General features: G+C 51.1%; 5 protein-coding genes across 5 annotated transcripts; all 5 read left to right on the forward strand.

Moving 5' to 3' along the window:
* Positions 1-289: 289 nt before the first annotated feature.
* On the forward strand, positions 290-2324 carry SCP_0407760 (acetyl-CoA synthetase-like protein; the record flags this gene model as incomplete). The annotated part of the gene is made up of 7 exons (XM_027757504.1): positions 290-496; positions 553-642; positions 696-810; positions 862-1167; positions 1225-1488; positions 1547-1843; positions 1897-2324. 7 exons carry the CDS (start codon positions 290-292, stop codon positions 2322-2324), a joined length of 1707 nt encoding a protein of 568 aa, XP_027613305.1.
* A 296-nt stretch (positions 2325-2620) lies between these two features.
* Positions 2621-5478, forward strand: SCP_0407770 (hypothetical protein; the record flags this gene model as incomplete). The annotated part of the gene is made up of 7 exons (XM_027757505.1): positions 2621-3943; positions 4001-4208; positions 4264-4794; positions 4856-4936; positions 4994-5104; positions 5165-5392; positions 5453-5478. The coding sequence occupies 7 exons, from the start codon at positions 2621-2623 to the stop codon at positions 5476-5478; spliced, it is 2508 nt and encodes an 835-aa protein (XP_027613306.1).
* Positions 5479-6308: 830 nt separating this feature from the next.
* SCP_0407780 (hypothetical protein) lies at positions 6309-8608 on the forward strand (the record flags this gene model as incomplete). Its single annotated transcript, XM_027757506.1, has 12 exons — positions 6309-6377; positions 6427-6666; positions 6721-6811; positions 6869-7095; positions 7149-7187; positions 7245-7274; positions 7331-7387; positions 7444-7555; positions 7606-7937; positions 7993-8126; positions 8184-8477; positions 8530-8608. 12 exons carry the CDS (start codon positions 6309-6311, stop codon positions 8606-8608), a joined length of 1704 nt encoding a protein of 567 aa, XP_027613307.1.
* Positions 8609-8759: 151 nt separating this feature from the next.
* Positions 8760-9761, forward strand: SCP_0407790 (predicted protein; the record flags this gene model as incomplete). The annotated part of the gene is made up of 7 exons (XM_027757507.1): positions 8760-8882; positions 8945-9007; positions 9066-9227; positions 9278-9424; positions 9474-9503; positions 9564-9695; positions 9750-9761. 7 exons carry the CDS (start codon positions 8760-8762, stop codon positions 9759-9761), a joined length of 669 nt encoding a protein of 222 aa, XP_027613308.1.
* Positions 9762-11720: 1959 nt separating this feature from the next.
* On the forward strand, positions 11721-14994 carry SCP_0407800 (hypothetical protein; the record flags this gene model as incomplete). The annotated part of the gene is made up of 4 exons (XM_027757508.1): positions 11721-12020; positions 12085-12152; positions 12217-14075; positions 14135-14994. The coding sequence occupies 4 exons, from the start codon at positions 11721-11723 to the stop codon at positions 14992-14994; spliced, it is 3087 nt and encodes a 1028-aa protein (XP_027613309.1).
* Between the last annotated feature and the right edge of the window lie 805 nt (positions 14995-15799).

Here is a 15799-nt window from a genome sequence, read left to right on the forward strand (position 1 = left end):
CTCTCGAGTCTCAGCAATATAAAATTCCTGTATTGCAGTACAGTACTCTCCCTAGGCTGCACATGCCGTTGTCCTAAATCGCATCTCCTGGGGAATTGTGTTCGTGGCATACCCTAGTTGACGATGGCGGCCGTGCGTACGCGTTTGTTTGGGCGTCAGCGCGAACTTTAATTGATATAGCACGTATGACGCCTGTAGTAGACGTGTCCACCGGCGGTACTTTCGCCTTCCTCGCAATCCACACGGTACCGGCCCATTTGCGAACGCGGGGCAGGGAACTCAAATCGCAATGGCCCTGTCTGACTTCATCATCACGGATGACCTCACCGTTGTCCTAGGTCTCGTAGCCATTTGCCTCTTTCTGCTGCATAACCTTTACAAACCGCAGTCTCTGGTGCACCCTATTCTCTTGGGCAGACAAAGTGATGTTGCGCGTGTCAGGAACCCGGGAGAGAGTGCGACATACAGGAACTACAGCACGGGAATGATGGGAAGGGTATGAGCACCCCTTGCCTCGTTCTCACGTGTACAGCGGCTGACTCTTCATTGTAGTTTCCAGCGAGGCCTACCAAAGACCAGCATTGTATTCTCGACCTCGTCCGTCCTGATGCGGATGCACCGCGAACACTGTGGTCTACGAAGGCGCGTTCGAAATACTCGTTTCCGCTGGGATGCGTAATCATTTCACCTTGCAGATCACGAATCCTGAGCTTAGAGAACGAGTCTCGTCGTTTGCCAATGGACTTGTTCGCTATGCAGGCCTTGTTCCACAGGAGTCCAATGTTCTCCTCCTGCTCAACGACAGCATTGGTACTTCAGATTACTCCCTTACTTCTACACTCTAATCATCATATCATTCAGAATTTATCATATCCGATCTTGCTCTTGCTTCGGCGTCGCTACCATCCTTCTTGTTGACATCTCTCAGACTGCTGTCTCCGCTACTGGAGTCGCACCCTCCGACTGCCATCGTAACGCATGCCGACATGCTCCCCAGCTTGCTTGAGGTGATATATGATTCGCATGAGAGCGGTCACCACACTATCATCGTTGTTGGAAACTTTGACAACAGCGTTGCAGCTTCAGTGGGGCACGTGAGGTTGCTTCGTTGGGAGTCTGTAGAACGCGAGGGTGCTCAAGGCGACAAACTGATCCTCCCTGACCTTCGTGAGTTAGATGCACTATGATGCGATCGAAGTACTTAACTACAATCAAATTCATTAGATCCGCAAGACATCTTCTCTGTCTCTTTTTTCGAGGGTCTGTCGGGCGAGCTGGAAGGTACACAGCTTACTCACGAAAATTTGACTGCTGGGGTGGCTTCTGTTCGGGCACTCCTTCCCCTCTCAAGTGCTATGTCTCCGCTCGACACTCTCATTTCAGCCTTTCCGCTGAACACTCCGTATGGCCGAGCTGTAGCATATACAGCTATCTATGAAGGAACTAGTTTCGCCACGCTGGACAGCACGAAATTGATTAGCAGTGGAGGTAAGTAATCAAGTCAAAGTCTGCGTGACAATTTTTGCAATGCTGAATAACGAGACAGGTGCAGCTGCAACGGCCCTTGCTGATCTTGCATCAGCGAACTCGTTCCCGATACCATCCCCTACAATCTTGTTCATCAAGCCTTCTCATCTGAACAGTCTCTCTTCCGAGATCATCGATAAAGCGAAGGCCTCGTCGCCTCTGCTATACCATCTAGGATGGCGTCACAAGTTATCCGGGATTCTGGAAGGCTTCATCACGAAACGGAGTCTCTGGGATAGGCTTGTCTTTGATAGTGCAAGAGTCAATGTCATGGATAAAGGTGCAGGTACAGTGAGAGGTGTCATCGTCGGCGGAGGTAGGCAAATCGCATAACAATGTTATGTTATAGTACACTCAAATTTCGTTCAGAACCTCTGGAAGCTCAAACCTTAGTGCTCTGCCGAATTGCTCTGTCTGTTCCCCTCGTTAATGCCTACATCCACCCCCTGGTTACTGGTCCTGTCTTTGCCTCGCATCCCCTCGATCTGCAGACGTTCCCCTCTGCAGTTTCATCCTCATCATCGGCAGCAGATGCGTATACCTTCTCGTATCTTGCACCTGTCGGCCCTCCGTCTGTTAACGTGGAGGTCAAGCTCCGCGGCGTCGACGATTCGGCCGTGGAGGCTGGAGCTGACCCTTGCGGTGCCTTATTCGCTGCGGGTCCTGTCGTAGGGACACTGCTGCGTCTACAGGATAACCAGGATGAATACGAACTGGGTTGGGTTGAGTTAGGTGAAAGGGCTAAAGTCGCCACCAATGGGACATTCAAAGTTGTGGAAGATAAAGGCAGGAAGTAACATTTAAAATGGTACATAAGTCTCTTGAGCGTCGGCTACCACTTTCACCTGGAATGAATGATGTGCCGCATTCGTAGTCGATTTTTGAATAGCCGGTTCAAACCAATCACATTGTACCTACACGTAGCACTGAAACTTGACATATGGATGCTGTCCTTGGCCAGCCGTACGAAGTCGTCAGCGACGCAGTGCGACAAAAGGCTGAACCGCGCCGCTTACGCCATGAGCCTGCCCTGAATAGGCGCAGCTCCACGCTGAGTCGTGCCTCTTCTGCCTCACTCCATTACCCTACCAAGATGACGACAACGACTCTCATGGAGACGTTCGATACGCAAATGCTAGACTCCGGGGACGCCGACATGCCCATGTATTTAGGGACCCTCACCACCGACCCATGGTCTACTGTGGAAACTACCATGGTAGATGCGGCCGACCCAGCAAACCCCGGGCCCTCAGATCATCAACCCATTGAAGTGGATATGGACAACCGCGACGAGGAAATGACGGAATACGAGATGGCAGATGAGGAAGGACATGAAAACGAGGTGGATTTGGTGGATGTGGACGTGGTTGACGCCACAATCGATTCATCGTCGGCGTTGGTCGCTATCGACGAAACTCGAATACCGTTGACGGGAGCATCGCCTCATCCATATGGTGCCCTACTTACCTCTCTCTCCACTCCTGTGATGCTGGAGTATGATCTCGGCCCTGCCGAAGCCACAGCGAATCTGCCTGGGGAGACAGGCTATGCCATTTCGTCTGATGCAGCTGCGTCTCCGGCGACTTTGGAAACTGCAGCATTGCATGCCTCGCATTCAAATCAGACAGATTTTTCTGTGGCTCACGGAGCAGAGACAGCTTTTCTTGGACTTCCCGCCTCCAGTGACTTGTCTGATCACGCTGTAGTGTCTGCAGTACAGCACGAGAATTCCAACGGGGACCCGGTGATACAATACGGTCGTGACCAACCTGATGTCCAATCATCGGAAGCCAGAGAGGGCGCTATCGAGAGCACCGAGCAGGCAAGCCCGCTCTCGGAGCGTGAGATCTGGGACCATGCGAATAGGGTGCTCGAGGGAGAACAATCGGGCGATTCTTTCATTGGTCTAGGCAACGGGAATGCCGATGTCGCGCATGATGCAAATCATCTTTCGGCGCCGTCCGAAGATGCAACGGCGCCGCCAGTAACTAACACTACGGAACAGGTTACAAATTTGCGTGATGGTCTCATCGCTCACAGTGACCTCGAAAACCGCGAGGACCAGGAGCGTGGGGACGAGGCTGTCGGCGCCGTCGATCCGCATGAGATATCTGAAGGTGTATATATCGACCCACCTCCCGCTGTTCTGATGTCTGTCTCTCTATCCTCGGAACCGGTTGAATGCTGCCTCTTCAATCAGCCAGCATCCTGTTCTCAGAGTCCATCAAATCATGTATCTTCCTCTGGGCATCAGGTTCTCTCACTCCTCTTACACCATCGCCCCACTCTATACTATGAACCTTTGTCGGCTGTCTTCGAGGCGCTTCGGCAGGAAGAGTTCATTCAGGAATTTCTACGGTTTGAAGACGGGGAATTGGTTCTAGATGCTTATGATCTTCAACTTGTGGTTTCGGAAGTAAGTTTAAGTTCAGTGAAATGTTGGTCTAATATTCAAGTCTATATGTTCTTTCAGGACAACGCGCATACGCACGAAGTAACTATCCATGATCTTAATGTTCTACATGATGGCACCGATCAGTTCGGTCCGCTTCGTCTTCAATTGAGGCATATATCTCCTAGGTTCATTACGCGTTATAATGCTCTCCGTGATCAGATTGCACGATTAGACTTAGCCGCAGACGAGGAAGGAGACTCGTCGCATTATGAAGACATCCATACTGGTGAGATTGTGTAAGTCTTAAAGAGTTCCGATCTCAGCTAACAATCATGCTCCAGTGTACGCAGGAGAAACTTCTGCTGAAAAACAGCCAGAAAGCACGGTGGATGCCTTACGTGAAGACCCGCATACCGAAGAAAGTTACAGTCACAACGAGGACTATTCTCACCCTGCGGCCGGGGAGGAAGACCTAGGCGAGCATACAGTATACCGCGATGCTGAAGACGGAGAGCATGGAGAAGGGAACGCGAGAGACGGTGATTACCTACATGATCAGGAAACACTTACGGGTGATCAGCAATACGTGGATGGGGTTGATGCGGTCGAAATGGCCCATGGTCCTGATACTGACGCGGGGGAATATGAAGACTATGCTGACTACGCAGAGGACGACGAAGACCGCTATGGCGAAGACCTTTCGCACGACGTTGGTGGTAGTGCCGATGGCGATGGCGAAGACAATGTTTACAGCGGTGAACCTGAGTCGACTGAAGATGCACCGCAAGGTTTATTTGACGTCGTCGCTGGGGCGCATAATCATGGTAACTTCTACCACAACGTCGAATCGTATTCTGTTGGAAAAGAAAACGGTATGTTGTGGGATAACGTCGAAGGTAGACGACGCTAATTTCGACCTTCATCTCCATCTAGGTAATGATGATGTTGCTAAATCTGGAACTGCTGGTGAGACGGCCAATACTGACGTTTTAGCGGTCGCGGACGAAGATAGTGGTAAGTTTGAACAGCTGTACAGTTCAGATAGGCTGCTGACTTGTTGATGATGTCCAGCCTTCATAGAGTATCCTACTGAGGAAAACTTACATGCATCGGAACGCGCTAACGAGGACCTGGGAAATGTTCTGATTGACCCAAATGTCAATGTTTACAGCATGAATGGTTGTGAGTAGGATCAGTGACTTGAATAACATCAGACCTGACTTTCTCGTGAAAACTCTGTAGCCGGCAACTCGAAAGGAAATCACGACTACGAAGCAACTGAAGATGATGAATTCCAAGATTACGATGACTTCGACGATCTTGAGGGCACATCAGTAGTCGATGCCCCTGAAGCGCTTGATAAGGCATTCTCTCCTCTTACATCCAAACCCTTGAAACGAAGCCATGATGAGGTGGATTCAGGGGATGACAGCGGTGGTCGTTATGATGATGTTGCGCCGAGCTCCCCAGGTGCGTTCATCACGAGGAGAATGCCCTCCGTCAGATTCTAATCAATCACTGAATTTGCAGAGTCGAAACGGCTGAAGGTTCAATGAATCTTTTTGCGATACCTGCCGTGGCTGGCGCTCGCGACACCTCACTGCAGTTTGCCGAAGGCGATTGCCCTGCGCTTCCCGAACCTTGCGTTTCTAGTTGTGGGGGAGCCGACGGCTGACCTCCCGTCACGATCATACGAGCTCTCGGACATCTCGGCTACCCTGTTTCGTCGGAGGCTGCACATCAAGCTTCAAGTTCCGCAAAATTGCCACGATGTATAGCAAGTCTTCATCGCATTATTGACAAGGCTAAGTGTTTTCTTCTCCATTTTTCCATTCCCTCATTGCTCAGGGAGCCACTTCCACACAAATCTTCATGCGTTGCTTTCGACTGACAGTTTACAGATGTTGCAAGCGTCCGAACTCGACTGAGTGTGTTCGGATGTGGTGGATTATTTGTTAGGGCATTACCGCAGTTGTGTCTGTTCGGGATGTTAATGGAGGGCTATATAGTATCCGTCGTGTGTTGGGGCCACCATTTACCATAATCGTGTACGGCTGTACTTCGAATTGACTCTTGAAGCATGAAATTTGAAAGCTTCTTGAACAACACCGAAGATTGCGCTGACACTGCGTCACGCCGGCGCTTACCGTACGCAAGAATCTGAAATATTCTGTCACAGCCGAATAGCTCTGCACACCTGCGACCCGAGTACACTGATCACCGTGACTAACACCAGACCCACCGTAGGGTTGAGCGTAAAAACGTTTGCGGGAACCTGTGAACCTTTGCACCGAATTGTCTTACTTTGATTCAAGTTTGAAATTCTTTCAGATCGTCAGACCGGCTGGTGTGTATGGACAAGAGCGCGAGCTAGCTTTTCCTTGCGATGGCAGATGCAGACACGACCCGACTTTGCGACCAAATAATATTGTCGCATTTTGGCCCGTTAACTGCTGTGAGTACGCGATTTGCCATGATGCTGCAAGGCTGAGTGTGTACTGCAGGCTGTGGCATCTGTGCTGTTGATCCGAGGGCGTCTTCCCTTGGCGCAACTCGTTCGGTTTTCTGGATTGAAACCGCGGATAGTTCGTGCTGCCATCCTAGTATTGGTACAACACAATGTCTTGTGGCATGCTCAAACAGACGACGATGGGGAGGTGTTCGAAGTCAACATTACCGAATGCCTTATGAGGCTGCGGTTCGGGCGTTATGTTTGGCAAGCTGAGCAGCTGTATGGGAAGGCGGTGCGGACTTGCGCGCAACAGTCTACCATAGGGTAATTCACACTTTTGCTACAGGGTGCAGAAATTGTCCAACTGATACTAGACCACGGCAAGCTTCGGTCACCAGAGATTGTTTCTCGACTTTCAATCTATGACCCGATAAAAGGTGTCGCAGCTATGTCTCATTGAACAGAAACGGTCATTGATATACGCTCCTCTACAGGGCCCGCTCTGTACTCGCAGACGTTGCACAAGCTTGTCGATGCTCGTTACCTCAGACCTTCCACTATCCTGTCGCATGTCTCTCCTCGTGACAAGCGTATGAAGTATGAAGCTGAGGAGAAGGCAAAAATTTCTGGATTCCCTACGGCTAAGGAGCTTCGTGAAGCCAAGGAGACTGCTGAAGCACGACTTAGACGGGAGGAGGACGAGGCTGAACAAACTGGCATGGTGAGTCTACGTCAAGCTTGTTGTCTGAGCATTGGAATGTAACGTCTATGTAGAAGCGGAAGGCAAAAGATCAATCAGGTCGGTCATTGAAGGTAAAGTCAGAGCAGTCTGCCTGTTCGGCTTGTATGCTGACGCTGTCTCGATGACAGCGCAAGGCCAATGACGAGGATACAGTCAATGTTTGTATTGTTTCTCATTGGTTCGCTCAACTGCTGATCTTTTTTTGATGCAACAGGACGCGGTCTTTTTCCGTGTCAACTGTGACAAGTTCAATGTTCATATCCGGAACAAGGTGTGTGGTCCCTGGTTCCTCTTGTCAGCATACCCATTTATTTTGCGTGTCAATAGCTCATGGAAACCGCCGCCGCAGAACGATTTAACGACTCCGCAGGCCTTGTCGTTCGCGCTACGTTGAAAGCGACAGAGGCGAAGCAGTTCAGCCTCGCGGATTCACGTTCAGGTATGCCCGTCTGATATGAGTGTAGGATTAGCTGATATACGTGTTCATAGATCCTACATCGTTTGCCAATATCGCAATGCAGTTGATGGATGACGATGATCTCTCAAAAGGCCTTGTCCTTCACGGACCCAAGAAGCCCACCAGTGTCTCCCTCATCAAGGAATACTTAGGTATCTTGGCATCCGCCGACAATCCGACTCCTGCTGGTAGAGCAGCATCTTTCGTCTCAATGAACAACTCGAAAGTCCAAGTTGAATTTGAGCTCGTGGGACGACGATTACGGCGACGCGTTTTAGAGGCAATCACAAGGGAGCGATATGGTGATGACGGTGTGCGAATAGTGCGTCTCCTGTTGGATACAGGGAAAATGGATGAAAAACAGGTATGTTGCACATTAGTATCCACCGCTACTGTTCATTCTGAAGTGAATCGGCAAGATATCTAAAATTGGCATGATGTCCAACAAGGACGTCCGACCGCTCCTCTCTGCATTGTCGGCAGATTCGTTGATCAGTCTGCAAGAAGTCCCAAAAAGCGCTGATCGAAATCCAACGCGAACATTCTACCTTTGGTATGAGGATTCAATGTTATGCTCTGTACCCGAACTGATTCGACAGATTTATTTCAGGTATGTTGATCTTCAGAAGGCATACTCTGTCCTCCTGAACAACCTGTACAAGACTCTTTACAACATTGGCATGCGTAGGCAGGCAGAAAAAGAGGAACCAAGTGTTAAGGCCGTATTGGATAAGAGGCAGAGAAGTGATGTCAGTCAAGATGAAGAGCGATTATTGACTAGGAACGAGCGGGAGGTCCTGGCGCAATGGGAGAAGAAGCGAGAAAAATTAACGACGCTAGAAATGCGAGTGGAGGAAGCAGTCTTTGTTCTCCGTGACCTGGGGACGTTCGGTTGGAATGATGAGTGATTTACCTAAGTTGTTGGAATGAAGACAGCAGACTCAGGCTCGCAGGAGGTTGGCGGTTCGATCCGAAGGCCATTCCGCGATCTTGGTCTCGGCGCGTGATATTACGTCACGAATGGACGCAAAATAAGGTTTGCGTTCAACAGACGCGTCGAGGCTGGCACGTGATACGCGACGCGCCGCTCCTATAAAGAGTTGCCTGTCCCCACCTTCCCGTCCTGTTTCCCCTAATTAGTCTTCCTGTTTCCCTCAGTTTATCAGCATTTCTCCCGCATCTTACTATGGTCTCTCAACCTGCCACGAAAGCGATCTCCAAGAAAGCTAAGACCTCAAGGGTTGCTCCAGCCCCGAAGGCCGATGTTAAATCAACTGCATCACATCCGTCCTGGAAGGACATGGTCAAGGTCAGTATATTGGCAATCATTATTCAATGTTCTTGTTGCTGATTCGTCTTCTTACCGACCAGGATTGTATCACCGAGCATTCCCAGGATGCTCGCACCGGTGTCTCTCGAGCTACTATTAAGAAGGTAAACCCGTCACACGATACGTTGGCATACGTGTAGTGATTAACGGTATGCGCTATAGTTCATCAGCGAGAAGTACAACGTGGAATTTACTGGCATGAATGCATCACAATTGAACCGCGCTATCGCACACGGTGCCGAACACGGCATCTTCTCATTACCCAAAGGTCCCTCGGGCAAAGTGAAGCTTGCTCCCAAGCTCAAGCCCGCCCCTGCCAACGAGGTGCGACGCATCATTGCTGTGTTCTATGGTCAAGGCTTATGCTATCTCAGAATGTGAAGCCGTTGGGTACGAAGAAAACAAACAAAGATACCTCTGCTGCCGCGCCGTCGGCCAAGCCAGCGGTGAAGAAGGTTGCAGTTAAGAAGGCAACCGCTGCGCCAAAGAAGACCAGCAGTGCTAAGGTAGAGAAGAAGAAGGTATGTCTTCTGCCTCGAACGGAAGTGCATGTGTTGATTCATATTTTAGCCGGCTGCAAAGGCTGCCGTCGCTGCAAAGGTTAAGGCCCCGTTGAAGCCTAAGTCCACGTCCAAGGCTAAGACGATGTCTACACCGAAGGCTGCTTCGAAAGCCAAACCCGCGTCCAAGGCGAAGACCGCGACGAAGAAGACCGCAGCGAAGCCGAAGTCTGCCGCTAAGCCCCAGTCCGCCGCGAAACCGATATCTGCGACCAAGCCAAGGTCGACGAAGGTGAGTTACAAACCTGCCATAGTCACATTTAATGGTGCTCATTTGCATCTGCAGACGGCTGTGTAATATCATCGTTCCCGTCTTCCGCTCCTTCCGGTCTGATCTTAGCTTGGCACCCCGTTACTTTATTCTGACCTGGTATACCTATATCTGTCTTTTGGTAGTCTAGTTGTACGAAGTGTAACATTATACTATTGGAATGTGCTATGTCTTGTTACTGGCTACTAGCTGTGCAATGCAGTGAGGGTCTGCAAGTATTGTGGGTGACGCATACGATTTTGGGGTTCTGGATCCGAGATGTACGTTGGTCGTTCAGATCTTCGTTTTCTTGGCAGATAGTGGTGACATGTTTCTGTCCCGAGTTGCGTTGAAAGGTTTGAGGTGGAAGTCAGTACTTTGATTAATTGGTCAAGTACTGCAAACCGTCATTACCAAAAATAGCGTCAATTATGCTGCCTGTACTGCTCCCTCATCTTGAACATCGTCCTCTTTGATAAAACCACTCATCTATCGTCACTTCCGTCTCATCTATTCCATCTCGTGTCTGCGAAAATGTACGCTCGTGCATGCACATTCTGCGGTAGAGACATCACGGCATTCTCGCGAAGACCGCGCCGTCATTGTACATACCTTACAGCACACAAAGCAGGCTGTTGTACAGATGATTCGTCTCCATTCATTTCTTCATTGTGCTTGCGACTGTGCGTGAGGATTATGTGCTTCAAAGCATCGTGCGAGTAGCCGATAGCTCTCTTAGGCTGCATATTGACATAGCTGGGTGCTCTCTTTGTATCGTAAGTCCTAGCATTCTGTGGGCTTGTTATCCCGAAATGTCTCTCTGGCTAGCTGTTGATAGAGGCATCCCCTTTGTAGTCTCCTTTGGTGGACGCCTTCGTCGCTTCTTGTGATGGTTTCCCGCGATGGCATGGCTCAAGAAGACGTTCATTCTACGTCCTAACATTTTCGGTCAAGAGAAGGTGCAGATTGTGTTTTATACTGTTACATTCAGGCGCGATATCGAATGGTATGTGTCTCTGTCTAATGCATCGTGGCGCCTGGAAGTCTAATGAGTGTTGTTGACGACCGACGGGGACACCCTCGTTGTCACGGGCTTCTTACCATCTCGACTTTCCACACAGATGCGGTGGATCTTGGGCGAATCGAGGATCACACGGGAAAGTCGTGAGTGTTTGCTTTCAGGCGAAGCGGCTTACGGTATTTTTTTTGACCTAGCAACAGGGGTGAACAGATGGCACTCCACGAAACAGGACCAACAGCAGCGGCCCTTCCCCCATCTGGCACAACTTCCTTTGGTTATCTGCACTTGGATACCGATCCTCATCGTGCAGGACGGGACGCTGTGGGTGCATTACCGGCCCCTCCGCAACTGTTGCGGCGTTCACACATGCCCTCCACAGGTGATGACAGAGACTCATCACGAACGGAGCTTGCCTTTCTCTGCAAATCAACCTACGTTTTGGACGCGGAACAAGGGTGAGCTCACTCGGTGGCTGTAGGTGCCCAGTGTGATGCCGGTATCAAGTGGGTGCACGTGACATGCTGCGCGTCATAAGGATCCGGCAGAGTTCCCGTGTGCAGGTGCAGGACCAATTTGAGTACGGCCGGAGTGGGACAAGAGTCAGTAAGTTTCTCCGTTTTGAAGGTGGGTTTCTGGAGGTGCTGGGCGTCGGGTGACAGTCGTTCGGGGCCGGAGGCAGGCGGGAGGCAGAGAGAGGGCAGGCGTGACGAACGTGACGTGGCGTTTAGTGGGATCTAGATCGGAGCTGCGGCCATCAGGCTAGTCATTATTAGGCATGCCTGGCACGGTTACCGTTAGGGACCTGCCGCGTCCATACGCTCTCACAAAGCGCGTGCCGTTCCTTCTCGCCTTCTTTCTCCCGGACTACCAACCCCCCTCTCCTCGTCCGTACTTCCACCCTTCCTCTGCCCCTCCTCAGACATCCACTCACTCTATCGCTGGCCGACGACTAGTCTCAATCTACCCTCTTTAATGCTCAGCTCCACATGGTCTCGACCGCCGCCTCGCCCGTCCAACAGCAGCCGTCTACCCAACACCAGTATGGCACCAGAATTCGCTCCAATTCAATCATCCGTCCGTCTATCCGTCTTCGCCAGTCTCCTGACCCCCCTCACCCGCCGCGGCGCATCAAACCCGTCCCTGCACCGAAGTCCAAGTTGGGATTAGTGACCAGTCCACCGCCACAGCCCGACTTCCCTCCATTTCCCCCTCCTCACGTTATGCTTCATTCCGATGACGCCAATAGCAAAATATTTATGGCTATAGGGCGATCCTTCATGTCGGTGGTACGTCTTTCCCTCCTTCGGCGTTGGGACCATGCATTTATACGCTCGTATGTTGTAACCACAGGATAATCGCGCCATGACGATCAAAGACCTTGCGGAGATGACCATGAAATATGGCTTGATGTGTCAAAAGTGCGTCGAGCTCATACTTTTTGTTGCTGTTTGGCTGACGTCTTTACTCCAATGCTATTGTTAGTGTGTCCGCGGCTGGTCAGGCGATCACTACCTATCTTCGTAATCACCTGCAGCGATGCGACGTCCAACAAGACCATCCACTTCTTCTCCGCCACGTTCTGTCCGGCACCGCGCATGATGATGACCTCGTACCCGCTTTGCACTCTCGCGTGGGTGGTGCTCATTGTACGCTCAGCGCTTCCGACAATAGGGTTACCAACTTTAGGCGCGGTACCATGGTTTGGTACCTCAGCAAAGCTGCTGGTGCTCCCTGCCCATTTGCTAGAGCTGGGATTCAGCTGTCCGACTACAGCGAGAATGGCAGGGTTGGATCAATTCCAAACCATGGACGAGAGAAGAAAAGGGAGAGAGATCGTGTACGGAGGGCGGAGCAGTGTGGTCAGAAGCGGAAGCGACTACTACGTGCTTGCGCTGACAAAGGTTCGGATTCGGATTCCCTAGGAGAGGAGGAGAAGAGACCCCCGAAAGTTAAGTTGACCTTGAGGCTTAGGCCGTCGCTCGTGTCCACTCCAGGCGCCTCGACCTCGGCTGCCTCCGCGTTACCATCAGATCCTACCCATCCATCCGAGTTGATGGATTTGACCGTGGACTCGGACTCTGACGACGACTCAATGTCAATAGACTCGGAAACATCTGAAGAATCATCCCCAGGAGCAAGTGTGGTACTGGAACCCTACCCTCGACGATCCCTCTCTATCCCTTCCTACACGCCCTCGCTTGATGGGTCGTACATTGCTCCTGAAGAGCAGACGGATCATCGCCGGTCGCCTTCAGTTCCTTACAGTGTGGAGTCCGCATCTCCTCCTCCCGATTCAGAAGATGAAGATGCGGACTTTCATATCAGCATGACAAGTGTGCGGCGCTCGTCTTCGGGTTATGACCTGGATGAGGACGAGGAGGATGACTTATTCTACAATGGCTTCTATGATGTTGACGCAGAGACCACCTACGAAAGTCCTGGCCCGCGATCGCCTTCAGTCCAATTCGAAGATGAGGCTGTGGTGAAACAGGAGCCCATTGATTTGGACGGACATCTTGCTGCTTTGGACGACCTAGAAATCACGGCTACCGGTATCGAAGTGGTGCGCATCGTGGAAATGGCCGCGGCCGGGCTTGATGAGGTGGGATTACCCAAAGAAGATCTCGAGTCGTGCGATTGTGTTCGTTGCAGGGAGTCCCATTCGCGAGCGTTCCTCCCTTCCGATGACGAACTTGATGTGACGAAAATCAAGGAGGAAGAGGTCGACCAGGTGTTACCATTGTTTCATGGTGAATTGCCACCATCACCACAGTCCGACTACCCGATATCTCCTGTCTCTGCATCACCAATCCAGTATGACTTCGTGGAAGGTCGTCGCCAAAGCGAACTTATGTGGAGCGATGTCGAACTTCTGGGGCCGGACACCGTCAAGCCCCATGATCTTGAGGATGAATCATGGTTGGAGAGTGGGACCAGCTGGGACCACGCAGAATCCTCTGCGGAAGATACGGTACGGCGGTCTCATGTTCCTCTAGCTGTCACGGACCCCAAGTTCCCTGTTCGCACGCAAGTGCGCGTCCCACCGTTGCCTCCTCGGCTGGACCTCACTGCGACGGGTAATCAGAATACCGTCAAGAAAGAAGATGGTATTCGTCCCCCCGAAGTTGCAACGCCTTCGTTGATTTCCTCCCTGACCACACTTTCTATATGTACGCCTACTTCACCAGATGCCGAGAGACATGACTCGGTCAGCTACCCTTCGCCTTCGGTGCAGACAAACGCTCCGGAGGGGGAGTCGCGTGTGGAATTGACTTATTTCAACGAAGCGTCTGTACACATCTGCGCTTGCACTCCTGCAATCAGTGCTACACAATTCGAAGGTAGATTTATTGTAGCAAAATGCAAAAGGTTTGAGCCCTGATTACCCACTTTTCCATAGGCATCTTCGTATACCAGATGTCACTGGGCTCGTCGGTTGCTCTTCGGAGAATCGATTCCGATTTCGTGAACTTCTCCCCCATCGCTAGGTGTATGGGTATTCAATCACCGAGTGTCCTTCATGCAGTCGTTGTCACCCGAGGCTCACCAGCTGTGCGCGGTACATGGGTTCCGCGAGCTGTCGCACAGCCTCTTGTGGAGGATCATCCTGAGCTGGCCCTTTTTTTGTCGGACAGTCTCCATGGACGTTTCTCTTCACTCCTTCCTGATCCCTACCATGCAACCTCATGCCAGCCTGACAATGAGTTTGGGCCGCATTTCCAGTCTACTGTGGACGCGGAACGCTCAAGAGAAGCTCTATGGGAACCAGGGATAGACTCGAACTGGGAGAGCGAAGATCATCTGTTTCCAGTACACCCTCCTTTCTCGTTGGCGTCGATTCCCACTCCGACGTCATTTCCGGAGGACGTGACCATTCCTGAGACTCCCTTGAGCCCTACGGAAGAGGAGATGTTCCACGTTTTGTGTGCAGCTCCGGATTGGGAGGCATCGCCCGCTGTCGCCTGTCCCGTAGTCGCCTCAGCCGCTGCCGTTACCCCATCCATGGTCCCACTAGCTGTCACTTCACCCGAATCACCGGTGATGTTGACATCTGTCCCTCCGGCCCCAACACCGCTTGCAGCAGTTACTAATTGCTCAGAGGACTGTGTGGTTAACAATGAGCCTTCCACTGGAGTTGTGAAGGACTCAGCATGCCGCGACCGTCCTTTGCGACGATCGAAACGCGTGGCAAATGCCATTGCCAACTCTCGATCCCGGACACGATCCAACAAGAGAGGATCACGGAGTTCTTTGTCTTGAACGAATGTTCAGTCGGTTGTCACTTCTTGTACTTTTTTGCGACTTACTTATTGAATTCGTCTTTCATGAAACCACCAGAGATTCCCTTAGAACCTGTATCGATTACGCGTCTCTTGTCTTTACTGCGTCTTGCGCCTGCTCGGCCCCAGCCGTGACCGCTTTGCTTCCTGATTTCCAGCAGACAACCGACCATCATCATCACTTAATCTCTCACTTCTGATGGTCACGCCTTGACTGCCGAGGATCCGAATACCCCTTACTCCCACTACGTATGTTATGCGTCGAGCGATGATTTCGACATTTTGCGGTACACTAGAAGGGCGAGTCCGATATTGTATGTGCTTGACAAAGTAACCCCACTCAGTATAGTGAACGATGGTAGTAAACTAGTTCGTTTATGTGCAAAATTATGAACAATATGACCCGTTTAGTATGATCCACGACGGGTGTGTTCGAGGCCTGCTGAGGATGCACAAAAACATATCAATTAATGGAAGCGGCTGTTGACGCCGTGAGAGCAACGTGACAAACCGCAAGGGAAACAAGGGCGGCTAAGGAAGCTTGAGCGGAGTTCCAAGGGCGTACAGCTGCTCCTCTCCTCTGTCCGAGCTCTTTGCTCCCAACCGCCATTCATCCTACTTAGTCCTACTATTTACCGGAAGTCTACCCTACTGTAGTAGTTCTGGGCAATCCTTGTCTATCTTCGCCCCAAAAATTTGGTTTCTGCTGAAAAATCTCCGTATTACGACCTATAGCCCCTCCTGCTCATAGTTATCTCGGACTCCCGAGTTCTGGTTGTCTTGCA

The sequence above is a fragment of the Sparassis crispa genome, assembly GCF_003851025.1.
Source record: "Sparassis crispa DNA, contig_000003F, whole genome shotgun sequence".
Lineage (NCBI taxonomy): Eukaryota > Fungi > Basidiomycota > Agaricomycetes > Polyporales > Sparassidaceae > Sparassis > Sparassis crispa.